Source organism: Spathaspora passalidarum (assembly GCF_000223485.1).
Source record: "Spathaspora passalidarum NRRL Y-27907 unplaced genomic scaffold SPAPAscaffold_5, whole genome shotgun sequence".
Classification (NCBI taxonomy): Eukaryota; Fungi; Ascomycota; class Pichiomycetes; order Serinales; family Debaryomycetaceae; genus Spathaspora; species Spathaspora passalidarum.
The window spans coordinates 1537176-1565069 of NW_006767429.1; the positions used below are offsets into that span (position 1 = coordinate 1537176).

At 37.6% G+C, this 27894-nt stretch overlaps 17 protein-coding genes across 17 annotated transcripts; 5 read left to right on the top strand and 12 right to left on the bottom strand. All coding sequences in view use genetic code 12, as the record gives it.

Moving 5' to 3' along the window:
* Nucleotides 1–4: 4 nt before the first annotated feature.
* Nucleotides 5–1129, top strand: SPAPADRAFT_62446 (uncharacterized protein; the record flags this gene model as incomplete). The annotated part of the gene is made up of 1 exon (XM_007376549.1): nucleotides 5–1129. The coding sequence occupies one exon, from the start codon at nucleotides 186–188 to the stop codon at nucleotides 1080–1082; it is 897 nt and encodes a 298-aa protein (XP_007376611.1).
* A 68-nt stretch (nucleotides 1130–1197) lies between these two features.
* On the top strand, nucleotides 1198–2237 carry SPAPADRAFT_62447 (uncharacterized protein; the record flags this gene model as incomplete). Its single annotated transcript, XM_007376550.1, has 1 exon — nucleotides 1198–2237. One exon carries the CDS (start codon nucleotides 1220–1222, stop codon nucleotides 2192–2194), a length of 975 nt encoding a protein of 324 aa, XP_007376612.1.
* Nucleotides 2238–2351: 114 nt separating this feature from the next.
* On the bottom strand, nucleotides 2352–3789 carry SPAPADRAFT_51807 (pepsin-like aspartic protease; the record flags this gene model as incomplete). The annotated part of the gene is made up of 2 exons (XM_007376551.1): nucleotides 2352–2354; nucleotides 2410–3789. 2 exons carry the CDS (start codon nucleotides 3787–3789, stop codon nucleotides 2352–2354), a joined length of 1383 nt encoding a protein of 460 aa, XP_007376613.1.
* Nucleotides 3790–5121: 1332 nt separating this feature from the next.
* VAN1 (Van1p) lies at nucleotides 5122–6747 on the bottom strand (the record flags this gene model as incomplete). The annotated part of the gene is made up of 2 exons (XM_007376552.1): nucleotides 5122–6582; nucleotides 6643–6747. The coding sequence occupies 2 exons, from the start codon at nucleotides 6687–6689 to the stop codon at nucleotides 5187–5189; spliced, it is 1443 nt and encodes a 480-aa protein (XP_007376614.1).
* A 69-nt stretch (nucleotides 6748–6816) lies between these two features.
* SPAPADRAFT_62449 (phosphoribomutase) lies at nucleotides 6817–8956 on the bottom strand (the record flags this gene model as incomplete). The annotated part of the gene is made up of 1 exon (XM_007376553.1): nucleotides 6817–8956. One exon carries the CDS (start codon nucleotides 8948–8950, stop codon nucleotides 7079–7081), a length of 1872 nt encoding a protein of 623 aa, XP_007376615.1.
* Nucleotides 8957–10024: 1068 nt separating this feature from the next.
* SPAPADRAFT_62450 (E3 ubiquitin-protein ligase) lies at nucleotides 10025–11490 on the bottom strand (the record flags this gene model as incomplete). The annotated part of the gene is made up of 1 exon (XM_007376554.1): nucleotides 10025–11490. A coding segment is annotated over one exon (1294 nt), but the record flags the coding sequence as incomplete, so codon positions are not given.
* A 193-nt stretch (nucleotides 11491–11683) lies between these two features.
* On the bottom strand, nucleotides 11684–12862 carry SPAPADRAFT_140581 (uncharacterized protein; the record flags this gene model as incomplete). The annotated part of the gene is made up of 1 exon (XM_007376555.1): nucleotides 11684–12862. The coding sequence occupies one exon, from the start codon at nucleotides 12860–12862 to the stop codon at nucleotides 11684–11686; it is 1179 nt and encodes a 392-aa protein (XP_007376617.1).
* Nucleotides 12863–13589: 727 nt separating this feature from the next.
* SPAPADRAFT_140004 (protein serine/threonine phosphatase) lies at nucleotides 13590–15902 on the bottom strand (the record flags this gene model as incomplete). The annotated part of the gene is made up of 1 exon (XM_007376556.1): nucleotides 13590–15902. The coding sequence occupies one exon, from the start codon at nucleotides 15900–15902 to the stop codon at nucleotides 13590–13592; it is 2313 nt and encodes a 770-aa protein (XP_007376618.1).
* A 1516-nt stretch (nucleotides 15903–17418) lies between these two features.
* SPAPADRAFT_67855 (putative endodeoxyribonuclease) lies at nucleotides 17419–19445 on the top strand (the record flags this gene model as incomplete). The annotated part of the gene is made up of 1 exon (XM_007376557.1): nucleotides 17419–19445. A coding segment is annotated over one exon (988 nt), but the record flags the coding sequence as incomplete, so codon positions are not given.
* TPI1 (triose-phosphate isomerase) lies at nucleotides 18350–19243 on the bottom strand (the record flags this gene model as incomplete). The annotated part of the gene is made up of 1 exon (XM_007376558.1): nucleotides 18350–19243. The coding sequence occupies one exon, from the start codon at nucleotides 19196–19198 to the stop codon at nucleotides 18452–18454; it is 747 nt and encodes a 248-aa protein (XP_007376620.1).
* A 1-nt stretch (nucleotide 19446) lies between the features above and the next one.
* On the bottom strand, nucleotides 19447–20631 carry SPAPADRAFT_62454 (acid phosphatase; the record flags this gene model as incomplete). The annotated part of the gene is made up of 2 exons (XM_007376559.1): nucleotides 19447–20463; nucleotides 20529–20631. 2 exons carry the CDS (start codon nucleotides 20541–20543, stop codon nucleotides 19516–19518), a joined length of 963 nt encoding a protein of 320 aa, XP_007376621.1.
* A 16-nt stretch (nucleotides 20632–20647) lies between these two features.
* SPAPADRAFT_155559 (uncharacterized protein) lies at nucleotides 20648–21874 on the bottom strand (the record flags this gene model as incomplete). Its single annotated transcript, XM_007376560.1, has 2 exons — nucleotides 20648–21759; nucleotides 21812–21874. The coding sequence occupies 2 exons, from the start codon at nucleotides 21823–21825 to the stop codon at nucleotides 20802–20804; spliced, it is 972 nt and encodes a 323-aa protein (XP_007376622.1).
* A 95-nt stretch (nucleotides 21875–21969) lies between these two features.
* KRS1 (lysine--tRNA ligase) lies at nucleotides 21970–24711 on the top strand (the record flags this gene model as incomplete). Its single annotated transcript, XM_007376561.1, has 1 exon — nucleotides 21970–24711. One exon carries the CDS (start codon nucleotides 21993–21995, stop codon nucleotides 23778–23780), a length of 1788 nt encoding a protein of 595 aa, XP_007376623.1.
* On the bottom strand, nucleotides 23811–24698 carry SPAPADRAFT_140790 (tRNA methyltransferase; the record flags this gene model as incomplete). The annotated part of the gene is made up of 1 exon (XM_007376562.1): nucleotides 23811–24698. The coding sequence occupies one exon, from the start codon at nucleotides 24696–24698 to the stop codon at nucleotides 23811–23813; it is 888 nt and encodes a 295-aa protein (XP_007376624.1).
* A 115-nt stretch (nucleotides 24712–24826) lies between the features above and the next one.
* On the bottom strand, nucleotides 24827–26271 carry SPAPADRAFT_62459 (uncharacterized protein; the record flags this gene model as incomplete). The annotated part of the gene is made up of 2 exons (XM_007376563.1): nucleotides 24827–26200; nucleotides 26252–26271. The coding sequence occupies 2 exons, from the start codon at nucleotides 26265–26267 to the stop codon at nucleotides 25614–25616; spliced, it is 603 nt and encodes a 200-aa protein (XP_007376625.1).
* SPAPADRAFT_56601 (mitochondrial 37S ribosomal protein uS10m) lies at nucleotides 24851–25588 on the top strand (the record flags this gene model as incomplete). Its single annotated transcript, XM_007376564.1, has 1 exon — nucleotides 24851–25588. The coding sequence occupies one exon, from the start codon at nucleotides 24851–24853 to the stop codon at nucleotides 25586–25588; it is 738 nt and encodes a 245-aa protein (XP_007376626.1).
* A 202-nt stretch (nucleotides 26272–26473) lies between the features above and the next one.
* On the bottom strand, nucleotides 26474–27817 carry SPAPADRAFT_155574 (S8 family peptidase; the record flags this gene model as incomplete). The annotated part of the gene is made up of 1 exon (XM_007376565.1): nucleotides 26474–27817. One exon carries the CDS (start codon nucleotides 27710–27712, stop codon nucleotides 26474–26476), a length of 1239 nt encoding a protein of 412 aa, XP_007376627.1.
* Nucleotides 27818–27894: the final 77 nt, after the last annotated feature.

Here is a 27894-nt window from a genome sequence, read left to right on the forward strand (position 1 = left end):
ATATCGAGGAATTATTGCGAAATTTGGTAATGGTTACGTCAATCTCCGCGAGATTGTGTGGCTCGACTTGAAAAGCCATGTTGGCAGGGCTATATAAACTGTGCCAATAGCCCTCCCCCCCTAGTAGATTGCTCAATTCATTTTTTAAATCATCTTTTCAATCTCAAACAAATACACTATATACAATGACTAACACTCCAGTTCAATTAAAGGCTAATACTGCTACTATCACCTTAAACGACGGTACCAAGATCCCATTTGTTGGTTTAGGTACCTGGCAAGCTGCTGACCGTGATGAAGCTTACAATGCTACTTTGGCTGCTTTAAAGAACGGTTACAGACACATTGATACTGCTGCCATTTACAAGAACGAAGAATATGTTGGTGAAGCTATCAAGGACTCTGGTATTCCAAGAGAAGAAATTTACGTCACCACCAAATTGTGGAACACTGACCACAAGCGTGCCAAGGAAGCCTTGGAAACCTCTTTAAAGAAATTGGGTTTAGACTACGTCGACTTGTACTTGATCCATTGGCCAGTTTCAACTGATCCAGCCACTGGTGAAAACTACAAGGACTGGGATTATGTAGACACTTACAAGGCTTTGCAAAAGTTGTATAAGGAAAGCAATGGTAAGATCAAGTCCATTGGTGTTTCCAACTTCAACAAGGAAAGATTGGAAAGACTTTTAAGTGATCCTGAAGTCACCATTGTTCCTGCTGTCAACCAAATTGAAGCCCACCCATTCTTACCACAACCTGAATTGTACGACTACTTGAAGGAAAAGAACATCATTATTGAAGCCTACTCCCCATTGGGTTCTTCCAACTCTCCAATTATCAAGAACCCAGCCATTGTTTCAATTGCTGAAAAGAATGGTGTTGAACCAGCACAAGTGTTGATTTCTTGGGCTGTCCAAAGAAACACTGTTGTTTTACCTAAATCTGTCACCGAAGCAAGAATCATTTCCAACTTAAAGACTTTCACTTTAAGCGATGAAGATTTTGCTACCTTGAACAAGTTGGCTGAAGTTGAAGGTGTCAACAGAATTTGTAACCCTGGTTGGAATGTGTTTGCTTAGATTTGTATAGTGTATAAATTTTTAGAGTAATTCACAATGTTTTGGTGATAATTTTCGCGCAGTAAATTTCTGAGGAGAATAAAAAATCAAACACTGTGTACATTACAGTAAATAAGTAGACAGACTCCACAGCAATAATGTCTCAATGGAATTCAACCACTATAACTCCGGATGTAGATGAATTCATCATTCCTGATGAAGATTCTACACCACCACAATCTAGACAAACCGGCGCCAACAACAATACTTTTGGCAGCACAGGAAATGCAGGCAGCACAGGCAACACAGAAAGTGCTAATCCGTTCTCAACCTTCTCACCGTTCAATTTCGTACCTAAAGTCGACTTATCATCCACATTTGCTCCATTTGCAGGAACTAACGTTCAATTACCTGATAATAATACATTCAGAGAACGTCAATATTCAGGAGGTGACACCTTGGATGAACCAATTTTAGAAACTTTAAAGAGAGACTTGCTTCAAATTGCTAAGCGATTAGCTATAGTTGTTTGGCCCATGCAGTTGTCCAAATTAGCCAAGCAACAACAATCCAGATTTGTAACCTTTGCTTCATCCAACGGTATTCAACTTCCACAGCTGCTTGTGGATAACCGAGTGATATCGGTTCCTGAAGAAGAAGAGGATGTTGGCGTTACAGGCATATCTAGTGGTGATTTATTAGGACAGAACCTAGAATGGGATTTGTGGGGACCATTGATCTTTTCCTTGACTTATGCTGTGACTTTAGGAGTGTCTGCTTCTAAAGATCAAACTAATCAAGTGTTTACCGGTTCATTCTCGTTCATGTGGATTTTCTTTATAATTATCGGATTAAATGTTCAGTTATTGGGAGGCACCATATCATTCATGTCGGCAATTAGTGCTGCTGGATATTCTATGTTCCCTATTGTCGTTGGTGAATTATTATGTTCGTTATTAATTAAATGGAAATTAGTGAGATTAGGCTTAATGTTTGTATTGGATGTTTGGAGTATTTATGCCGGGATAATGAGTTTGAAATGCTCAGGGGTGTTTCCTGGTAGAGTCACGTTGGCAATTTATCCAATTATATTATTTTACTCGGTACTTTCATGGTTGACTGTAATTACATAGACTTGTGATGATATATACATATATATATATAAATAAATATTCTATAAAATTAAGATTGAGGCTAATAATGAAAAGATTATAGGAAGCCCGAGAAATGAAAAGGTATTTTGATTAGTTCCATTAGTGTTGTGTGTTTTATTAGATCTGTTTTCGTTCTTTACTACTGATGTAGAAAGTTGGGACGAAGAAAATTCTGCTGAAGAACTCGAGTGTACATGGGTGATTGTAGTGAGGACACTTTTAGTAGAAGTTTCCACGCATGTGGTGGACAATACCGATGACAGTGCTGAACTGCTGGATTCATTTCCAAATTCAATACCAAAAGATTGCAAACTTGCTTGTCCAAATCCAATTTGATTTGCATCCAAATCAAAAACAGTATAAAATGACTTGAGAAATGCTTGACCAAGAACCCAATGACCATAATTGTTCAATCCTTGAATCTTGGAAGCACAGTACCCAAATAACAGCGGGTCAGTGTATGCTTGACCCTTAAAATTTGAACTACTGACGCTTAACTTGGTGCCACCGACATTAAACACAATATTCTCATTGGTATAATTACAAAGGAAAGCAAAGTTCCCGTTTTGATCATTAAGGTATCCAGTATCACCGAATAATTGTTTGTGAATTGCAACAGCATCATCAAAGGGGAAGACAATACCAGTTGTACCTGAATCAATAATTGTTAATCTTGAATCGGAAATGACATTGGATGACTCACCTTGGCTGCTAACAACAGATGTATCAGAGATGTTGATTAGCCAATAGTTGTTGTTATTATCAACAACGTCAACATAGTTGACAGTATTACTGCCGATAAATTTTTTGGTGTTGTCTGCCACATCTTGTCCAAACAAAACCACTCCTCCTAATTCCTTAGCAGGAACATTACCTCTATAAATTTGTCCTGGATTAGTCAAGTATAATCCAAACACCTTTTTGTTGATTAACCCACTATCGTACATTTGACTGACGATATTCTCGTCACTGCTATCGGTGGTAATTCCGAGAATCCCACTAACAGAAAACCCGTTGAAAATAGAAGGTGAATCACTAGTTAATCCAAGACTAAAGTCTTGTACCTTGAAATCAGAAGTGACCCTCCCCAATTGCATGTTAATATTGTTTTCGGCAATGGATATGTATGTGCCATCAACCTGGTCATTAGTATATGTGATGCTAAATGTAGAACCCAACTTTAAGTTACCATTGTAGTTAAACTTGGTGACGTTGTTGTTTTGACAGCTGTTGGAAGTACATGATTGGTTGTAGATCCAGCTGACTGCACTACCTGTGTCCAACAACAAGGGGAATCTTTGCTTGTAGCCATGCCCGTCGTCAAGGATAAGGTATATGTAATAGATCGAGTTTGTATCGTCTGTGTATAACACTTGTGTATTGTTAAGCGATGTGAATACAACATCTGGAGAATATGACAATACTTGCTCCGACCATGAATTCACGACTGCCCTTGACTTGACACCTTGGATCTCGTTGGCAAGGCCTTTGACTCGGAAATCCTTCACTGGTAAAAGGGCATGTGTAATTAAGAAAAAATGGACAAGAACTGCCACTATACAAGTTATCCTCATACTAACAGACAAAGGACAAGTGAAAGGACAGTATAATGTTGAATGCAAAAAAAAAAAGAGAAATAGATTGGTTCCTGTAAATCCAGTTAAGCGGATCGATTCAAATATAATAATAATAATAATAGTTGTATTTAGCCCAAATGATACCGTGAAAAATTGTATGTGTATTGTGGTAACTTTTTCTCGACGTGACATGATCGTGCAGCTAATTTTCCTATTTGGGAATAACAACACGAGTTTGGTAAATTTAGTCGAAGTCACCGACAATACCCCTGGCCAATTAAACTAAAAAATAGAACAATTGGACATCACATATGGGCTGGTAGGTGCATACAAGGAGATGTCTACACGCGTCTTGATTGAATTGGGTAGGCTGATTGTGTTGATTGTATTGCACTTCGGTAATGTTTTGACGAGAACTTCTTGGCGATTGTTCTAAGTATTGCTTGGACTACAGTTTACAATGGGCATGGGTTCGTCTCATGTTTGATATAGACGATTGTATTATTGATTTCCATTTTATCAGGTTTTAGTGATTACGAAGGAATTATAGTTTGGTTTAACCTATTTCTGGAAAGTTACCTTGCAGCGAAAGCAAGTACTCGTATACCTAACTTTATTATTGAACGCGCGCGGGAACAAAAAAAAAAAGCTAAATCCGAACAATGCTATTTTTAGCACCAGCAAGGATACCCGTTACCAGGCTGTCTTAGATTACTCGATCATTTCAATTCGAGTATTTCGCGGGTTCATCAATGCAATACCATGAATTTACAGATATGTACATTAACACTTGAGTTGAACATGTGTTCAAGTTAAGCCCTGTATATCCTGCAAATGTTTAAATTTTGAAAATTTCAAGATTTTCACGTGATCAGATTTATATCCTAGCGGATCTATCTTGACAAACATTCCCTTTGTTGACCCTGATCAATCAAAACTCTCCATTTAGATACACTAGGGTGATCTTTATAATCCATTTAAAGTCCAAAATTCCTTAGTGTCTTCGTCTACATCGAGGTATTAGCAAAAATCATAAATCACGTGATTCGATGCCCATTTGTCAAACCGCAAAAATTTTTAAAAAAAAATTTGGGCACAATTAGTTCAAATGAATCTGCCTTGTTTCTATTTGGGAAAAAACGCTAGGAGGTGTTTTTCCTCAAATTAAATATGAAGCTTTATGTTCCGAGGTTCAATCTTCGAATATAGCTGAATTTTATTATGATGAATAAAATGGATGTGAACAATCTCTGAGTATTATCAAACGGTAATACATAGATTACAAACCCTGCCTTCCTACTGACAAATAAAATTTTTTACAACTAAGCGCAGAATCACTTTGTTTCTATTAAAAAGTTTATTTTTGAATTATACAATAACTTACAAAAGGTTCACTACGATCTTCCCTTTCTTCTTCTCTTTTTCCGTTCCATCTTTGCAATCTTACTCAAATCATCTTCGCTCGGTTCGTAAATATGCCAAATAGTATAATGAGGCAAGCCACCTACTCTGAACCCCATTTTCTTGGCCATCTTACCAAATGCTTCCGTTTCCGCGTGATTTAAAAACGTAAATGCTGGGAAATGGACCCCTTGTCGGAAAATCTTTGCTCTAGCTAAAATCGAAACCCCTCCTACCCCATCTAAATCTATTATTTCTCGAGGATTGCCATTAGGATCTCTAATGTACGCTAAATGGGCTCTCCAAGTTGGATATTCAGCATAGCCTTCAACAATAACATCATCTTCTTGTAACGTCTTGGCTAAATCTAATGCCGCATCGGATTCGATCCATGAATTTAAATCGTATGGTTGTTCATTGCCCAAGAAGGTAGGCAATGGACGCCAAACATTTGGAACCATAACATCGTAATCATGGGACATCAATTCTTCAATAACATTTCCAGGACAGGTTTCAATATCGACATCTCTCCAATAAACCCAGGAATGGTATGGCTTTAATGCACTTGAAGTTAACCAGTTTCTTGCTCTTCCCATCAATTTTCTTCTAATTCCTTGAACTTTCACTGCGTGACGATCACTGAACCCTTGTCCTATAATTTGCCCAAAATCTTTCTTGAAAATGGAAACTGACCGGAATGGGGCCCGGTAATGTGGGTGATGTTCAGGGTTACTATATGCCTTGCGTACACTTTCCATATATGTTGGGTCCATGTATTGTTGGTACAAATCATTAGTTCCTCGAACTTGAGCCGAATGTTTAGCTTCTTCTTCCTTCTTCAACAAATCTACCAAAGTTCCATTTTGTAATGCCACACTATATTCAAACACTGTTTCTAAAGTACGGTCATTAGGTGAACAATCGGAAACCAAAAATGCAATATCAATTAAGGAATGATCATAAGTCAAGTTCATAAGGTTGTAAAAAGCCATAGGCAACACGTGTTCAGCATTACGCAATGGCATAAGGAATAGCACAACGTCTCCTTTGTTACCTCCATCCTTGGATCCTTGATAGTCGTTTAAATCATACATATCAATGTTTTCCTTGTATAATTCCTCAGTCTGCATTAAATCGCTTAAATCAGCATCGGGAGAGTCCAGAATGGTTTGTTTATATACTCCGTCTTTGGTCACTTTATATAGTTCATGATCAGGGGGTGGAGTTACTGGTTGTTCATTCGCCACTTGTGGAGGCGCAAGATTGCTTCCTGAGCCAGCAATAAATCGGGAGTATATGGTATAAAGGAAAAGTAAGGCTATTAGTGAATAAAATGTTCGTTTGATGATTATTCGCCGGTTATGCTTCCTAGGTGTAAGTCGATTGAAGCTATGCAGGTTAGTAAAATGATCCAACAAAACTACTGGTTAATTTTTTTTCTGTACGTACATAGGAAGATCCGACTTCTTCTGGCTACCATATAGATCAGGCGTCATATCGGATATACCAGGTTAACGTTTTTTGTATGGGCTGAGTCCAACGGTGGAATGTGGTGGTGTATTTTTGGTGCTGTTTTTTTTTATTTTTATTTTTTTTTTTCAGTGGGTGTTTTTTTTGGTGAACATGGTTTTGTGCGTTTGTTAGTGTTTGCATTTTCAGCACTTTGTTTGGTGCGGCCTTTTGAGGCGTAGCATATGCACCGCGGTCGAGTCGGATTACACAAGACAGGGCCTAGAGAAGCAATGCACTGTACATTACTATAAAGATACTTTTAAGAAATATTTACGAAAGTTAAAGCATTCGAATCAGAGTGCCAAGCTAACTCCGATTTTTAACTCCTATCGTTATTTCAAATCTAAAAATAGTAAAATCGCAGTACGACGTACTAAGGATGTACCTCTTCCAATTCATACTTTTCTGGTTTAAACCATTCTTCTCTTAGAGTTTCCCAACACTCCTTGGCAATCTCTCGAGCAATTGTTTCACTAGTTTTAGATTTCCCTTCAATATAAAGCTTTAACTTTGGTTCAGTTCCAGATCCACGGCATGTAAATCTCACTGATTCATCACCAGAGCCTCGTTTCAAAACTGCAGTAATCATTTGTGAAGTAGGGTCAATCGGCAATAACGGAATGTTATCCTTCGAAGTGGAATCATACCCAATTGTTAAATCCCTCCATGAAACTACTTTGAATGAACCTATTGTTTCAGGATAGTGTCCAGTATATGACTTTCTAATTAGTTCAAAAATTTGGTTGAGTAATGCACCATCTTGGAATCTATAATATCCGTTATACTCCTTAAACCAACCATATTTAGAATATCCCTGTTCCAACTTTTCTACTGGATCAAGTTTGCCATCAGCAAACCACTTTTCGTATAATTGCAACCAGATAACTGCCGCAGAAACACCGTCCTTATCGTGCACTAAATTAAACATGAATCCAATGGCTTCTTCATACCCAAATGGAACTTTATATCCAGACTTTTCAAGGTCTATAGCTTTATTTCCAATCCATTTGAATCCAGTTAATGTTTCTGCAAAATGGAACCCTTGGTTTTCAGCCATGGCATCAAGAATTTGCGAAGAAACGGTGGAGTTTACTAAATAGACATCCTTAAGAGATTCCTTAGGTACAACTTCCTCAATGAAGTAGACGGCAAACAAAAACCCGATTTCATTTCCAGTTAATTGTTTCCAAACGCCAGTTTTGGTTTCAATTGCCACAGTGAATCTATCTGCATCGGGATCATTAGCTACAACCAACTTATAACCTAAATTCTTAGCATGCGAGATGGATAAATCTAATGCACCTTTTTCTTCAGGATTGGGGAATTTGACAGTGGGAAATTCAGGATCTGGTTTTGCTTGTTGTTTCACAACTTCATACTTTCCCCTATGTGCGAACAAGTCAATACATTGTTGGAATATGTCTAATCCAACCCCATGCATTGGGGTATATACAAAGTTAAACAGGAGCTTGTCATTAGTGATCAACTTCAGTTTAATTCCTTCCAAGTACTCTTTCGTAATTAACTCTCTAACTGGTTCTATAAGATTTTGCTTCTTTCCAGAGAGAATTTTGCCAGCTACATCCCATACCCCTTCCCAAGGCTGCAAATTTCTTTCAATTGACTCAGCAATATGCTGATCTTGTGGAGGAATAATTTGACATCCATTCAGGAAGTATACTTTGTATCCATTATCTCTGGCGGGATTGTGCGAAGCAGTAATCATGACTCCACCTTTTGCTTTGAGAAAATCAATTGCAAATGGGACCAATGGAGTGTGAACGTATCCCACACTTGCCAAATCATTGTTATCGTACGATGTTTCACTCAATTCAAGAGTTTGTTTAGACAAGTTTTCAACTGAACCTAAATAATACACTTTGACTCCTTTTGAAACCGCCACACTAGTTAAAATTTCAGCGAATCTCTGCGAATTGTAACGGTGATCGTATCCAACCACAATGGAAGTTTCTTCTTTGTATACACTAATTAAGTACTCAATCAATCCCTGTGATGCTTGTAAAACGGTAACGTCATTCATATGAGCAAACCCTGACTCCATGGAAGATCTTAATCCAGCTGTGCCAAAAGCAATTCGATGAGAAAGCTTTTTGGATAATACGTCATAATTTTGCTGCGATTGTAATTCAAGAATTTCTTGTTTTGATTGTGGGTTTATATCAATTGAAATCCATGACTCGACTAAAGTGTCTAATTGTTGTTTATGTTCGTTGGTTATGTTCATCTTGGTATATTAAAGGAGAAGAACTGACTCGTGGGGCAATGATTTTCTGTTTTTTTTTTCTTCGGACTAATGTTGCAGCAGTATGGCATAATTTCTGGCAACATTGTCAAATATCACATATCAAAATTTACTGCTCAATCTATGTCGATCTGCGATTCCAAATCCGAGATCAGATTGTTTGTATTTATTCTTATTCAATTTGTATGAGTAGAGACCGTAAGTAAGGTTGCATCGAATTTGAAGTTTAAACTTGTCATCTCTTGGCCATGATAGGTTTCAATTAGAGGTAAGGGGAAACATAAACGGTTTTCTAGATTTCACTAAAAGTTCAAACATCATATCTATTCCATCATATTGTGAATGCCTATATTGATTTGCTTAAATACTGTAACGAATTCTTATGCGTGTGCAATGCGAAATAATGAATTTAAAGTTATATGCTTAGCGTGTTCTTGATCGGTATACAACTTCTGCTGAATAAATGAATAATTTTCAAAATCAAATGACTTAAATGAATCAAGATAAATCTCCATCTGACTATTAAATTAGGTTGATTTTGCGACCTAATTGAAACAGTTCTTATTTGTATAATGGTTGACAATAATAATACCTGGAAACAAAGTTTCTAACGGTGTACTTTCCTCGTCTCCCCAATGACATAATAATCCAAATGTCTGGCTTTTTTTTATAGGTTATGTGGATAAAACTCCATTGGTTAAGTACTTTGTAAATTTACCGGACAATGTCCGCGATTTAATCATTTGTCACTATCTTACCTCGGGAGATTTGTGTGGTTCTTGGATTAATAAACAGTATGTATTATGATCGTACTTAAATCTATGGCTTCAATACCTTCTATACGCAAGAAGATATATCTCTGCGTATTTACATGCTTTCTACAAGGTTGTTTGTAAAAGATTCATCCTATTTTATGAACTTAAATATACAAGGAAATCCAAATTCCTGAATTCGATAATTTCGATCGATAGGATCCTATAACTAAGAGGTAAATGTGGATATCTGGATCAAATAGATTACATGGTAAGGTCTACTGAGATTTAATTGAATCAAACTTTTTATTAACTGTAATAATACATTAGCTTTCCTCCTTAACATCTAAGACGAAACAACTACCTTCACGGAGGTTGTCGTCCATGGTCATTATTCTAATTGACTCTCCCTTTGCCGCATCTTCATCACTAGTTATTAATACCAACTTTGTCATGGAATGTTTAGTATTGTACTCCTCTGATTCTTGAAATTGCCATTCCTTTTTCTTTTTCGAGTATCTTGCAATAGAAAACTTCTCATTAGCAACAGTAACTAGCACAGATGACGAAGGATCTATAACAAAATCATCTACCTTTTGGTCAAACTGTTTAATTCTTTTAGCTGTTCTCAAATCAAACAATTCAACGGTATCAGTTAATGCAAATAACCAATACCCATTCAGGGCAAACATTAATTTCTTGACTGGTGCATTTGTTTGTAATGAGGCTAATTTATTGCCAGTGATTATACTTATCAAGATAATACTGGATTCTGATGCTAGAGCCACAATTTCACCATCAACATGAATGGCCAGTTTTATCTTTCCAAGACTAAGATGATCTTTCAATGAATAGCTGGTTATCTTGGTTGTGTCATCACATACAATCAACGATGGCTCGGTGGTTAAAACAATATAAATGTTTAAGGTTGGATGACAGATAACTTGGTCGATTGTATCTTCAAATTCTAATTGTCTATAATGATCAAACTTAATCAAGTGATCATTCCAAGGAATAACTATTCCATTTTTATAAAAGAAATTTGTGTACTTCTTATTCCATTCCTTTTGTATCCTATCCGCTTCCATTTTATATTCAACGAACCCCTTATCGGTAATAAATCCCATTGTTTTGTTTACATTATCAACACCCCAGGCAATAGTATCACCTACAATAAGCTCCAGTTTCCAATTTAACTTCAATATCGCATCAACAGGAAAGTTGAGTTTAATCTTGCGTGATTTATGAAGTTTGAAAAGGTCATCTCGAGTGCTAGCAATCAAATCTAATTTATCTTGCACCAGGGGTTGTTCTTCACCATTGGTGGCGCTTAGAGATACTGCCAACTTTTCGAGTGCTTCCTTGGCTTCATCTCTTTCTTTGATTGCCTTGGCCGCTACTCTTACTGCAGCATCTTGTCTATACAAGGCCGCACTCAACTCTTCTCTTGCCAGTTGTAATTGTTTTCTTAATGTAAACAATTCAAGAACGATTGAATCCCATTCGTTCTGGAAAGTTGATAATAACGCAGGGATTGATGTATTTCTTGGTGCAACTGGTGGTACAATGTTTTTAGTCTGGGTGTTTATGGGGATAAGTTCTTCAATGGTTAAAGGGTCATTTGTTATTGGGTCGGTTCCAGCTGTGGAGATGTAATTTACAATGGTTTTCTTTTCAAATATAGTTTTGCTCTTGGGGGAGAGAACCGGTTCCTTGACTGGCTCGCCTGATATTGGACATAGCATGGTGTGTATTGGCCGTAGTGCTATACTAGTTATTCGTTTACAACTGAGATTGATTTTTTTTTTGTGTGTGAAATTTTCGAGCGCATCACCAGTACTGGCAACCTACAAGAAACTGTTGTCTGCTGCTAACAATATGAATTAAAATATATATATATAACGATCCAATAAAATAATTAAGAACTGAATTAAAATGTATGCATTGTGGTAAAGGGAAATAACTAGTCACTGTCACTGTCAGTTTCCTCCTTAGATTCCTTCTTTTCTTCCTTGGTTTCTTCCTTGGCTTCTTCCTTTGGTTCCTCGTTGTGCTCATAGGCAGCTTCAGGGTTGCCAACCAGTCTATAATGTCTGCGACCAGAGCCAAATAATCCCACACAGTGGCCCAAGAAATTAAACAACACTAAAAGCACAGCAGCAACTACCCCACTCCACAAAAATGCGTACATATTTATAGATAATGTGGCTTTGATTCCAAAAGTGTCTATGTATGCATTGGTGACTTTTCTTACTCTCATGTAAATACCCGTTAGTATGGTGGTTCCGGAAAATAACAACACAGCAATGATCAATTCAAATAAGAAATTCAAAAATGATAAAATACATTTGTTTGGACTGAAAAAGTATCCTAGTATAAGTAAAATTGTTTCAACAAATGCAAACACTATGACAGAAACAATTAACCCAAATGCTGCTTGTGTTAATTTTTCAAAATGGCCGAGATCGGCTGTTAAATCGCCTGGTAAGTTGAAGTAATCTAAGGAAATGTTATCAATAAGAACTTTGATCTCACTCTTGGATTCTGTGGATAATTGCGTGAGTACGGCCGATTCACTATCAACAATCTGCCCATCTAAAGCTCTGTTCATTTCTTGCTTTAATACTTTCACGGGATCAAAGAAAAAACCCGGTCTTGGATCAGAACACCAAGTGAAATTAACTATTGGATTCTGTTGGATAAGAGCACCATTGCTGGAATATCTAGCAGGAGGAGCGACCAAGGCACCACGACAATAACCCCAGAAACCAATGGAATAAATATCAGCAATACCCAATTCTGCTGGAGTCAATCTTGTAAGTAAATCACCAATGGCCGCAGGCACAGAAGTGTAGTAACCATTAGGAGTAGTCACACCAGGCACTGGAGTTGGAGTAGGCATAGGGGTCGGATACACCCATTGACCTGATGGTGTGGTTGTTGCAGTCCAGTCCTCTCGCTTAGCAAATTGATTAACGTTTATTACTTGTTTCAAATTAAAATTAGTTAATTGAAACTTGATTATATACGCATCGGTTAAATATGGTTTATTGGCATATGATCCGATCACGGCAAATATCGACAATAAAGTAACTGCCAATGATAAGAAAATTAGTATAATCCGAAAGACTTTATATAACATGGTTGTTAGTTTAGACTGAGAATATTTCTGAGAAATCAAGAATATGGGAATTTCTCGATATAAATAGCATCCCGGAAGATCATGAGGGGGTAAAATATCATTAAAATCAAAATCCACATGTCATTATCGTCAGTTGCCACAAAATCAAAAAACGAGATCAATGAACTTACTCAATTTAGACATTAATTAATCTCGCTGGCTTGTAGTCAATTGCAAAAATCCATTGCCCCATATAATTTCATCCCCTTGACGAAAAAAATAAAAATTGCAACCAGCCATCTTTTTCTTTTTTCTTTTTTTTGTATGCTCGTCAACTCTTTGTCAAATTCCTATTCAAGTGATTTATTTTTAGCCTGTCGTGCGACACCCCCCGATTGATTTTGTGGTGGTTATCTGGTAATTGTCGTAAATTTTGTGACTACGAGGTATAATGCTACTATTGTGAGTATTTACGCACGTGGGATTTGTCAATAACTGTTGTCGCAAGGCGCTTTTAGTCACTAATGTGACATCCCAACAAAAATTGTGTGATATCCGAGTCGCAAAAGTTGCTAATGTGGTTGCATTGACAAATTAGTACCTGTTCGTTCTAATTGGTATAGGGGAGGGGCGGAGGCTTTTTTTATATAGTAAGGCAACCAATCAATTGTAACAAAAATATTAATTAACTAATATCACAAACTAAATATACATATTATACAAAACAAATATCTATAGATATTTTAGCTTATTCTTCTAAATCGTCAAATCCTTCAAGTAATTCTTGTTCTAATTCTTGTTCTAATTCTTCAAGGTCATCTTCCGGCAGGATATCCTGTTTAAGCTTCTTGATTGGGGTCGGTTCATCATCTCCAAGGGCTCTTTTCTTGCTGTATGCTTCTTGAATAAATGTATCATGGCCACTACCATTACTTTCGTTAACTTCCGGTTCTTCGGAATCAGCTTTTTCTTCATCCTCCTCTTGATCGTTGAAACCTTCTCCGTCATCCTCATCTTCACTTAACCCAGCCAAGAAATCATCAACTTCTTGATTAGCTTCATCCAAATCGTACTCTTCAAATGATTCAATATCATCAAATCTTGACATGTCCATTAAATTCAATTCTCGTTCTCGATTCTCTTCTAACATCTTCTGGTATTTTTCAACATCTTTATTGTTTACTAGCCATGTCTTTGCGTTTGTGGTAGAGAGTAAATATTCTGTTTCATCCACTCGGCTCCATGTGCTTAAACATGCAAATAACCAATCGGGGTTAACGATCTTGATTGTGTCCGGATATAAGTGATGAGCGGCTCTTGCTTTGAAAGTAGGTCCTGATTCCGGAGTGATATCTCGGCAAATAACATGGGTAACTTCGGGGTATACTTCATTGACTACTTTCACACCAAATTGCTTGGCCCAAATAACGATATCAGCCGAGTCAAGTGGCACTCCCAACGGGATGATTCCTGAGAACAAAAGAGTAATTCCTTCAAGACATTTGCTTTTCAAGCTCGGTATGATTTCGGTGAGATCGGGTTTGCTAGAGTTGGCTTGTTTATAGTATGCGTCATGGATATTGGCAAGGACTTTGTTGAGTGAGTTCAATTCATTATCATCATCATATAATAAGTTTTCATCTTCAGATTCCTCGTCTTCTACTTCATTGATATTGTTTTCTTCGTGATGATGTTGTTGATGTAATGCTTCTAAATCATGTTGCAATTTTGCCAATGGACGGTCGTGCTGCTGTTGCTCGATAGACTGGTTCCGCGAGATCGATTGCTCTAATAACAAATTAGCATTATCTTCACCACCACCAAGTTCCAAGATTCTTTCCACAGGTGATGACGTGAGTGGAGTAGTCGTGGCAGGGGTGTTGTTTTCACTATAGTCTACTTCCAGTAATACATCTTCTTCAGTTTCCGAAGCGACTGGGCCTGCTTGCTGGGCTTCTAATTTTGCAATTGATTTTCGCTTCTTGGTTGGACCCGTGATTTGCCCGTTTTTCTTTGGAAGGAAACTAGAATTGATATCCCCGATACCGACAAAGAAATCGTATGGAACAACTTTGATTAAATTGCTTTCCCATTGCCAGACATCACCACGATCATCGATTATAACCACCATGGATTGATCCACAGGGAACAATCGTTTCAAATTCTTGTGAGTTAATGATCCACTTTCATCACGACTCAAGATTCTATCCCCGAAATACTTGCCCTCGGGGTCAATGATATTGGCAATGGCAAGGGCGTAGTTTCGAGTGGCCATAGTATAAATATGCATTTCATATTTGTTTGATACCTGTTCGAGGAACTCTGCTAATCCAGGGCGGACTTTCACGTAGTACCAACATTTTGTAGGCGCTAATTTTGGTCCGGTCCAATTAGGAGGAGTGATTGGATCTTCTTCAAGGCAGAACGACTTCACATCCTTAACCGCTGGGTAGTTGGGGTTGGAAGGGTCCAGTTGCCATTCTCCTACAGTAGGGTCCACTGTGGCATGTATGACTGTTTGATCTAGATCAACCACTAAGATCAACTTCTTTTCTTCAGTTAATCTGTCAGTAGTCGATTGTTCGATTTTTGTGGCTTCATCAAGACTAATTCTTAATCCAGTGTTGTCATGAGCCATGGAAATAGTGGCTCTATCTTCGTAATTATACCCGGAATAATCACGTTCATCTTCAAGGGATTTGCCACATAATGCACATAACCCACCATATTGAACTGTATGGGTGCATGGTTCTTTAATGGTACATATTTCCACGCTGGAGTCGGTTACTGTATCCAAGATGTTTATATTAATTTTGTCAATTTCTCCAGTGACAGGACTTTCAAAGGTACCTATTCGTTCAACTCTGACTTTCTTGGGTGGCTCCTCAGTAGACTTGGGATCATCTTGGTAATCCCAGTATTTATACTTGAATATAGTCTTGTGCTTTTCCACAGAATCACCTTCATTAATTAAGATGGAGGATATAATCACGGGGAACGGGGCCGAGGTAGGAAGTCGAATTGGAGTCAATGGCAGAGAAGACTCGTTGAACTCTGACATTGTAAATAACTAAAATAGGAGTAATGTTTATCGTATGTATCGCCTCAGATATTTTTTTCTTTGCGTTTGTTATTGTTTGCTCTTCTGGGTTGTAAATGTAAGTTTCCCTTTTTTTTGGTTTTGGTTAGGAAAAAAAAAAAAAGGGTAAAAGGTACTTAAAAGTTAGGTTATGAGCGATAAGTCGGGGTAAGAAATAAGTATCAGAATAGTAATGTAATTGATTGGGTTTGTTAGCGGTAGTAACAATCAATTAAAATTAATAATGCGTGAAAGGGTGAATGGAATTAAATTGTCAGGCAAGGATTGCTGGTTAAAGCTGGAGTGTCGTGTTTTGTGGTGGTGTTTATTATTTTGAATGTGAGTTTTTGTGTGCGAATTTTATTTGCCCTTGAATGACATTTCCATGCCAAATTGCGTTTTTCGCTTTCTGCTTCAGCTTAAAACGTATGACGTGCTAAAAAAATTTCAGATGACCATTTGCTTTAATAGGGAATTACCGGTATGCTAGGTATAAATGTACTCAAATACGATAATACACAGAGGTAAATCTGGATTGGTGCTGTTAAAGTGACATATTGTATTTATAGAAGTAACTAATGAGACATGTAGTATCAGGAACGTCGTTATAGTTTTGCACCCGTGAGGTACTATATTCCTTAGCTATTACGTAGGATTCCAATCAATTTGTAGAATGAAGCATAAAACTGCTAGAATTAAGACTTCAATAATGATCTTATTTGGTGTTTTTTTTTTGTGCTTCTCTGTGTAGATGATTCTTTTGCTGACCTAATAATAAGACCACTTACCAGTGAAAGATTCATGACCATTTCTTCACATTGTTTAACATTGATCACGGTTGAATTTCACTCTAAAGAAGCTTCTAAGCCATTGACAGAATGAAACACCAAACAGCAAGAGTTAAACATTGTGAGTTTCTATGTTCTCTCTAGAGTGCTTCCACTCCATAGGTGGGTTTCTCTTTGTCAACAGTTATATCAATGTGTGGTTTATAAGTTTCTTGTAAATAAGTAACAGATGGATGTTATTGATTTGCCATGTCTATATAGATTGGTTACATTGAAAACTTATGAGTGTACTATTTATTGGGTATTCTGTATCTAAGAAATTAGGGGAAGAACCTCGCAGGGCCTGGTGGAATCGATGCAAAATTTGCATTAAGTTTTCCGCCTGCATTCAATAAACCCTTCAAATCTACTGCATCCCGTAACTGTAATGCCTCCATGTTGAGGTGGGAATGGTTTCCATGTAGTAACCACATGAACTATGCAGTCAAAGAAAAGCACATAAAATCTTTAATAGATGGGGCCAAGATAAGATTTACCAAGACAATCATGAAGCGATTAGATACGAAAAATCGATTCTGGCCTCCTTGTTTTGCAAATAGCAACTAATAAGATTAGATGTTGCAAAAAAAGAAAATCCGCCTCGTTCTTATTGCGCAGCGCAAACGAAAATCAGAATCAAAAACTATTTACATAAACAACCCTTTTTCCACAATGAACTCTACAATACAACAAATCTCAGACAGTCATTGTCATTTGAATCCAGAATGCACACCTGAAGATGTAGATAAACTAGCAGAAATACTAAACCATGATTCAGAACAGTTCCCCAAACACTTCTTTCATATCATGACTACAAATCATATTGATTTGAATTTGCTTGACAAACTATTGGATCAGTTGGATTGTCCTGGAATTGTTGTACCTTATTTTGGCATACATCCTTGGTTTTGTCATTTGTTTTACATAGATAAATCTGAAGGAGATGACTTTAAAAGCCGGCATTATTCTAGCGTAATGCTTCCTCCACCTTCGGAAGCCCTCTTGGAGATGTTGCCTGATCCAATAAGTATCACACAACATATCCTGAAAATCCGAGAGATAATCGCCAAAAGACCAGAACTAGTTTATGGAATTGGTGAGATTGGAGTTGATAAGTTGTTCAGAATCCCCCTGAATGGATTCTATGGAAATTTGAAATATCCGTGTGATCAGTCAGCACCGCTTGCCCCTAATCGAGTGATTCTCTCTCATCAAGTGAAAATATTTCTGGAATTTCTAAAGCTTGCTAATGAATTAAAGAAACAAGTGTCTTTGCATTGCGTAAAGGGACATGGAGTTTTATATGATGAAGTGGCAAAACATAAGGATATACCAGTTGTCATCCTACATTCGTATACTGGATCACTCGATACTGTCAAAATGTGGATTAAAAAATGCAAGTCTAGAGTTTTCTTTTCATTTTCAAACTATATAAATGGAGAGAAGTATGAAATGTTGACTAAGATTGTACAATTATTGGAGCCAACTCATATACTCACTGAAACTGATATGCCTATTGATAAATTTTTTAATTCTGATAACTCCCAGGGTTATTATATGCATTTACAAGGTATACTACAAAAACTTTCAGATTTAAAATCAGTAAATCCTCAACAAATTCACGAAAATGTGTTATATTCAATTGGCATACCCAAGTAGGATGATATATATATATATATATATATGTAGTTAATTGTCTAAAATTTACAATCTTGACTTGATAATGTCAACAAATTCTGGCTTTAAGGAAGCACCACCAACTAAGAAACCATCAACGTTAGCCTTGTCCTTGAATTCTGGAGCGTTCTTTCCGTTGACAGAACCACCGTATAAGATTCTAACGGCAGCAGCTTGGTCAGCACCAATGGTCTTGACTAAGTGGTCTCTGATACCCTTGTGGGTTTCTTCAGCATCTTCTGGAGTGGCAGCTAAACCAGTACCAATAGCCCAGACTGGTTCGTAAGCAATAACAATATCCTTCCAGTCAGAGATGATCTTGGAAACGGCATCCAATTGTCTGGCACAGACATCTAAAGTAACACCAGACTTTCTTTCTTCCAAAGTTTCACCAATACACAAGATAACCTTGATACCGGAATCTAAAGCAAACTTGGTCTTTTCAGCAATGAATTCATCGGATTCCTTTAAAAGAGTTCTTCTTTCAGAGTGACCGGTTAAAGTCCAAGTGGCACCAGTATCCAAGATTTGTTGTGGAGAAATTTCCCCAGTGTAGGCACCAGAAGCCTTGGTGTAGACATTTTGAGCACCAACTTCAACGGTGGATTGAGTGTTCTTGGCCACAGCTAAACCCAAGTATGGGGCTGGTGGACAAATGACAACTTGTACGTTGGCTGGGAGATCGGCTTGGTTTAAACCTTCCACGATCTTGGTGATGGATTCATTGGAACCATTCATCTTAAAGTTACCACCAACAAAGAATTGACGAGCCATTGTGAGATAATTATACTAATTGGGTTAATTGATTTAGAAGCAATTGATTAGAAAGAGTAAAAGAAGAAAGAAGGGAATAAGAAGATTATATAATTGACAACCACACCACTACGAAATTTCGGAGTAAGGGAAAAAAGGAGCAGAAACTTCCGACGGTGAAAAAAAAAAGCACAATCAAAACTCCGGGGGGGCTAAACGGGTTTGTGTGCAGTCTCATGTGATGATGATAGTTATTTTACACTTTTTGCAAATATACAACGGTTGTATGTGTCAAACCGGCAGTTGTTACAAATAATTATATAATTGTATCAGGTCTATTAATGGTTATGCAATTCTTCTTCGCTATTCACCACACTTTGGTTGTCGTATTTAAATCGGGATATGATCTTATCAGCATACTTTGATTTGGAGCCTTCTTTTATCTTTGCATACATTTCCTGGATTTGCTTGTTCTTATCTCGAGTGGACTTGATGGCATCACGTTGTGCGCGAACAATCATGGAAATATCTAAATCTTCTTGGTTAATTCCTAATGCGTCTCCAATTTCCTTGCTCACTTCCTCATCGATATCTTCTTCTTCGATATCATCCCAAGTCAACAATGGTGTTTTCAAATTAAACTTTTGGGTATCTTTATTCTTCTTCATGACTAGGAACTGGCAATGAGGTATATTCTTCAAAGATTCAAACTCTTCATATGACCATTTAAACCATTTCATCAAAAACACTCTCGACCAAATCCCATGCGACACCAATACCAACACATTAGGGAAGTTCTCCATTCTAAATTGCCGAAATAAGGATTCATTAAAGCTGGCAACCCGATCAAACACATCAGCCGCACTCTCACCATGCGGGATTCGGTAAAAGAAATGTCCATACGTAGCTCTCTCCTGCCACATTTTTTCCATTTCTTCTGCTGATCCTTGAAAATTCCCAAAATCTTGTTCTCTCATCCTTGGCTCCTCTCTAACTTCATACTCAACCCCGGGCAAGTCTTTAATTCCTTCTATGATATTATTACATGTTTGTCGAGTACGCAAGTATGGAGATGTGTAAAACATAATAGATAACGGATTACGTTTTTCGTTCATACAGTTGTTGACAAACGATTCATCTTGTAAGAACTTTCGTAATACTTGTCCAGCCGCTAATGCTTGAAAGTGGCCATTTTCAGTTAATTGCACTAAATGATTAGGGGTATATCTATTGACGGATTTATCACAATTTCCTTCCGACTCACCATGTCTCACTATTAAAATATACTAGTCTATATGTTAGTATGAACTAATGAAATGTGTGTGTGTGTGTGTGTGTCGTGCAAACATACCTTGGGTTTGCCCATTTGTCACTGAAGCTACCTAGTCAGTTTTGTTGTTATGATTACTAAAGATGGTAATTTTGTTGCCAGCATTGTGGCGGATATGCAAGATGAGAGGGGGATTGCGGATATTCGTAAATTAGCAAATCAGTGAGTCATGTGAATTGAAGTCGTGTGATGCGCATCACGTGAGTTTCTACATACCCAATACTAAGCACGGCATTACAACTCCTACAAAGTCCATACTCCACAAATAAACTGCTGCTATATTACACAATTAAACTAAGCTAAGGTCAACTTTCTTTCAATAACTGAACTCTTGGTTAATTCTTCATCACACTTCTTTAAAATATCATCAGCCAATACATCAATGGCATGACTATGCAACATATTGTTGAATCTGGATGGTTCATTAGGTAATCTAAATAAAGTTTTCCATTCTTCGGTATCCAACTCCTTATCACCCTTCTTGACTCTTTCGAGATTTTCCAACTTTCTTTGTTGTTTCCATTGGTTAATTTTGGATTGTTCCTTTTGTAATTGTCTTTGGTAATAGTTGAAGTTGTTTTGATCATAGTTGAATGAATCAATTTGACTATATAATGATTCTAATAATTGACCAGTGGAAGTTTGGTGGGAAGCAAGGTTAAGAATGTCTAATTCTGGTTCAGTAGACTTCAAGTTGGCCAAGTATAAGTTGACCAAGGCTTGGTTCTTGACTTCAACATTCAATTCGTCAAATATGTTGAAATAAGATAATTTGAGATGTTCTAAATCCTTAGATTTCCATTTACCATCTTGGTAAGCGGTCATAAAACCTTGAGATAATCTTAAAGCCTTCAAAGAGACCTCCTTGCCAATACTGGACATATCGTGGATAATAATAAAAGAGTTGGCATTGGCTAATTGTTGCTGGGCCAAAGCTTCAACCAACTGACTGGTTACAAAGTTACCAGATATGGTGGATTGAAACCAACCTTGGAATTCAATTCCATAACCCAACTTCTTGAAATTTTCCAAAATATCCTTTTGGTATTGGGCACCACTTCTAGACTTTAAGGAGCCTCCTTCGTATTGGTCAGGGTATGGAAATGGGAACCCGTGAGTGACATCTATAACTCCGTTATCATCTTCAAACCCTAACAAGGCTCCTGAGAATAATGATGGGTAGTTTTCAGAAGTGTGTCTAATCAAAGACAATAATACACTGGATGAAATAGTAATAGTGTTGGCAGATGAACTATACTGTTAGTACGTTTCTTTCTATGTTTTACTTGTTGTATTCTACTTACGTTTGGTCAGACATGGTGGATGCTATTACTGTGTTGGTCTTGTCGATATCTCTGCTTAAATTTTTTTTTTTTGTACAGCAAAAAAATTTCACTGCCAAATCACAGAAAAAAATTTTCACCTGTTGCCAAAATTTTCCCTAATCGCTTGACTCATCTTTAGATTAAGCTAGTAAGATTAACCATGTCTGACGAAGTCAATCAAGTTACTGAAAATGTCAACAATCTCCACTTGGATAAGGTCACTGGAGAATATGTTTCCAAGACCGAATTGAAGAAGAGAGAAAAGTTGAGACAAAGAGATGCCAAAAAGGCTGAAAAGGCTGCTAAGGCTGCTGCCACTGCTCCTAAGGTGGCTAAGAAGAAGGGTGATGAAGATTTGACTCCAAACCAATATTTTGAAATCAGATCTCGTCAAATTAACGAATTGAGAGAAGCAAACAATGCCGATCCAACCAAGTTCAATCCTTATCCTCACAAGTTTCAAGTTACTACCAAGATTCCTGAATTCGTTGAAAAGTACAGTCACTTGCAAAGAGGTGAAACCTTGCAAGATGTTTCTGTTAGTGTTTCCGGTAGAATCATGGTCAAGAGAGAAGCTGGTTCTAAGTTGAAGTTTTACAGTTTAAAGGGTGATGGTGTTCAAGTTCAAATTATGGCTCAAGCCCAAGATGCCGAATCTGTTGAAGCATTTGAAAAAATGCACGAATTGTTGAGAAGAGGTGATATCATTGGTGTTGTCGGTTACCCAGGTAAGACTGCTCCTGCTAAAGGTGGTGATGGTGAATTGTCTGTGTTTGCCAAAACCGTTCAATTATTAACTCCATGTTTGCATATGTTACCTACTGAACATTTTGGTTTCAAGGATCAAGAAGCTAGATACAGAAAGAGATACCTTGATTTGATTATGAACGATTCTACCAGAGACCGTTTCAAGATTAGATCCAAGATTATTTCTTATATTAGAAAGTTCTTTGACGAACGTGATTTCATTGAAGTTGAAACCCCAATCTTGAATGTTGTTGCTGGTGGTGCTACCGCCAAGCCATTCGTTACTCATCACAATGACTTAAATATGGAAATGTTTATGAGAATTGCTCCAGAATTGTTCTTGAAGGAATTAGTTGTCGGTGGTATGGACCGTGTTTATGAAATTGGTCGTCAATTCAGAAACGAAGGTATTGACATGACTCACAACCCTGAATTCACCACATGTGAATTCTATCAAGCTTATGCTGATGTTTACGATATAATGGATATGACTGAATTGTTATTTTCCGAAATGGTTAAAGAAATCACTGGTAGTTATGTTATCAAGTACCATCCTAATGGTCCTGAAGGAGAAGAATTGACCTTGAACTTCTCCAGACCATGGAAGAGAATCAATATGATTGAAGAATTGGAAAGAATTTACAATGTTAAGTTCCCAGCTGGTGAAACTTTACACACCGAAGCTGCCGGTGATTTCATGAAGAAATTATTGAAGGATAACAACATTGAATGTACCCCTCCATTAACCAACGCTAGAATGTTGGACAAATTGGTTGGTGATTTAGAAGATTCCTGTATCAACCCAACCTTCATCTTTGGTCATCCACAAATGATGTCTCCATTGGCCAAGAAGGATAGAAATGTTCCAGGTTTGTGTGAAAGATTTGAAGTTTTCGTTGCCACCAAGGAAATTTGTAACGCTTATACCGAATTGAATGATCCATTTGACCAAAGAGCCAGATTTGAAGAACAAGCCAGACAAAAGGCTCAAGGTGATGACGAAGCTCAAATGGTTGATGAAACCTTCTGTAACGCCTTGGAATACGGTTTACCACCAACTGGTGGCTGGGGTTGTGGTATTGATAGAATTGCCATGTTTTTGACCAACTCTAACACCATTAGAGAAGTATTGTTGTTCCCAACCTTAAAGCCAGATGCTTTGGTGTTGAAGGGTGAAGAAGCCTTTGCTGATTTAGCTTAAACTAGATTTGTTTTATATATAATACACATACTATCTTCTTATCAAGTCTCCTCTTCTCTTCATTTCAAGAGCTTTCTTATATGGAGGCGCCGTGGGCATTTGTACTGGTTCTAATGCAAGTCTATTCAATTCCAAAGTATAAGTAGCATCAGAATCGACATCATTGATGTCACCACAAGCCACAAACTTTGCGATTTTCCGTTCTTCGTCATCAGGTAATTCGAAATGTTCCAAATTACCAGCTTTACCGATATCTGCGCCTTCAAAGAATTCTTCAGTTGAGGTTTGTAAATCCAATTTTGGATTCCATCCTGGTCTTGGTTTATACCCTAAACACACAATAAAAGCTTCAAGAGAAGTACCCCTTGATGCTCTTGGCTTGGCACATATGACTCTTTCAAAAAGGTAACTCAATTGACTATACAACAAGTCGATATCTCTGCCTCGGAAAATCTTGGCCACAAATGTTCCACCTGGCTTCAACAAACATGTAGTCAATTGCAATGCCGACAATATCAATTGGGCTTGAATATATTCGTCTAAATCATGCAATCCCGTCACATCAGGTGCACCATCGCTACACACGAAATCTGCTTGTTCACCGGCAAATATATCGAGAATGGTTTGTAAAGTGTTTGGATGGGTAATATCGGCTTGTATTGTAGTCACTCCATCAATAGGAGTCATTGGCTGTAAATCCACCGCCACAATCTTGGCATTTTTACCCTGAAGTTCTCGACTAAGCACTTGTGACCACGATCCTGGTGCAGCACAAAGATCCACTACGCGAGTTATCCCGTCGAATAAGTTAAATTCTTGGTTTAACTGAAGGAGCTTGAATGCAGAACGGGCACGCCATCCTTCTTCTTTGGCTCGTCTATAATATAAATCTCGTTTATCCTTACTTGATTTACCCATGCTGCCTACTAACTTGAGCTATATCATCTCTGTAGATTTTTTTTCCATTCCTGTATAGATAGTGGGAGCAAATATTGTATGGAATTGAAAAAAAAAAAAAAATTTTAACTTTGACCAAATCGTACAACCAAACGAGAACTGTGTAACTAGCTATGCTTGGTAGAATAAGAATTGGTAGTGGGTTCATCACTAGATCATTCAGCACTCGTGGGGCATTATTGCAAAAGGGATTCGTCTCCCCTAACGAATATGTTGAACAAGTCAAACAAGAGAAAATCGAACAAGAACAATTCAAACAAGAGTTATTATCCAATCAAATCCCATACGCTCCAAAAACCTTAAGTTCCACTGTGATTCAATCTGAAGGCAGACCTGTTCCTTTAAATGTTGAACTTTTGAAATATAAACCTTTGACCTTACCGCAAACTCATGGTGATCAGGTTGCTGTGATTAACTTTAGAAGTTATGAGGAAGCTGATATTATTAGAGCTGGTGAGTTTGCCATGAGAGCTGCCTACTACTTGGGTATACCAACTTCCCATTTAAAGAGTTTGAAAACTGAAAAAAGATTATATACCGTGATTAAAGCTCCTTTCGTGTTTGCTAAATCTAAACAAAATTTCCATAGAATAACTTTCCAAAAAAGAATAGTAGCTTATGATGCCAATCCTGACGTCGTTGATTTATGGTTGTCTTATCTTAATAGACATAAGTTAGATACCGTAGACTACAAAGTTGAATTGACTGCCCGTGAATCTTTGAACTATGTTGAAGATCTTAAACAATTAAAGGACTTGGAATTACCTAAGGCTTATGAAGGTATTGAAGACCCAATTGCCGTCAAGGTTCAAGAATTACTTAAATCTGATGATTTCAAAAAACTCATTTAGTTACTTGTATATAGAAATCTAATATTTACCCATACACGTCCCAATCTTCCTCCTCTTCTTCGGAATCTTCTTCTTTGGCCCTTCTGATTTCCTCTTCGATCTTCTTCCGTCGGTTTTGTTCGGCTTCGAGAACATTGGTTCGGCATAGAGGACACGTTGAGTTCATTTGAAGCCAGGGACCAACACACTCAAGATCGTATATGTGGTTTACGCCATGGCCACAAGGTAACCTTACCACAAGGGGATACTTGTCATCTTTGAACTTGTTTGTACAAATAGGACAAAATGCATCGTCCTCAGAAATAGAGCTGACTTTGACTCGTTCTAGCGTGTCTAAATACTCTTGACTGACTCCCTTGCTACGTTTACCATCGATATCACCACTATCTTGTAAACTTTCCATAAGAGTTTGTGCAAGCCTTGATCCATCAGCATCACTCAAATGATGCAATGCAGACGTAAGTGCTTCCATGGCATATGCATTAGATGGAGTATCTGATCCACTTGTGGTTAAAAATGTATCTATAATGTTGGAAAGTGTTGCATGCTGTCTACCGCGTGCTGTGGTATCGTCAGCACGTGGATTTGCTCTATCTTGAATATTATGTTCCTCTGATTGTGTTAGTGTGTATACAGTTCAATTTCAAGAGTAAAAAGACTTACCTTCGTATGTTGACATGGGGGTAGAGAGTAGAATACAAGTGGTGAGATCTGTTGCCGATTTCGTACTTTATTTTTTGCCTCTGATTCGGGATTTTTTACAACCAAATGTAAAACTGAGACGTTTAAAGGTAACTACTTGTAGCTAATGAAGAACGAAGTAGAGCATAATTATAATTAAAAGTCATGTTTAAACAATTTAATCAGAGGTATTTTAAAGTAGAATCAGGTTTTATAAAAAAGTCCAAAAAGTGAAAATGGGTCTCTTAAGCTTCCTTGTGTTCCTTGTTGTGACTCTGCTTCCTTTCCCAGGACTCCATTGTGTGCTATTCTATTACGAGTGCCACTTTTACCTGCCAAAGAATCCAGGGGAATTCTTCCTTTGGTTGATCTGGCTAGTAAAACTTGTTTGACTTTTTCAGGTGGAACCCCCTCGCTAAGCAAATTTGCAACCAATCCAGAGACAACGGGTGCCGAAAATGAAGTTCCTTCCAAAGTTTGTGGAGAATTGAAATCATTAGAATTAACACTTACAACATTTGTACCAATGGCAAATAAGTCAACACATTTACCCCAATTAGAAAATGAAGCTACTCTATCATCAACATCACTGATCGCCCCGACAGTAATCGCATGGCGTGAACTTGCAGGACTTTTTGTACATGCATCCGTGCCATCGTTACCAGCAGCAGCTACAACCACCAACCCTGTATTGTTAGCCATTCTAATTGCCCTATTTATGACACCACTGAACTCCTCGCCAATGGATAAATTTGCAACTCCTGGTTTGCCGGTCCTTTTACGATGTTTAGCGGCATATTCTAGTGCGGCAAGCACAACGCTTAATTCCCCGGCATTGGCACTGTTCAAAACCTTGATACTGATTATATTACACTTCTTGGCAATACCATACTTTTTTGAACCAATAACACCAGCTACATGACTGCCATGTCCAGTAGAATCGCCGCTTCCCTCACCGGTGAAATCTTTGCCAAACTTCGCTCTGCCACCAAATTGAGGATGTTTGGTTGCAACACCAGAATCAATAACATAGACGTTCACGTCTTGTCCTTGGGCTGTGCTGTTGTAAAAATAGGAATATTGCTGTCCAAAATCAAAGGGAGCCCTTCTACTAACTCTTGCCAAATGTCTCGGTGCATTTGCCTGTGTTTTAAGGACTGTTCCCTTAAATTTAACATCGCGAGAAATTTCAGCTACTAATTCACAACTTTCTAATCTTTTCACGATTTCTGGAGGGAAATTCCCGGAAAATGCGTTAAAGTCGCCAAATGAATAGGTGTTCGTAATCAAATCTCTAACTCTTTCTGTAGGGGGAAACTTGATATCATAAGCATAAAATGATTCCATGGTTTCATCAGAGTTAAGTGAAACCAAGAAAGGTTCCAGCTTTCCGAAGCAGTACTGTAAAAGCAAAAATAACAAACTAAACTGTAATAACATCATAGTGCTGCTTTTTTTTTGACTAGGACTAACTTGTCCGTTAAGCAACAGCAACAACTGCGGCTTGGTTCTATTTATACCTCTGGAGCTGTAGCCTTTTTCATAAACAAATCGCGTCTAGAATGTTGTACACTCCACATCAACTCATACATTCCATATCAAAACGAAACGAAGAATTTTACAAA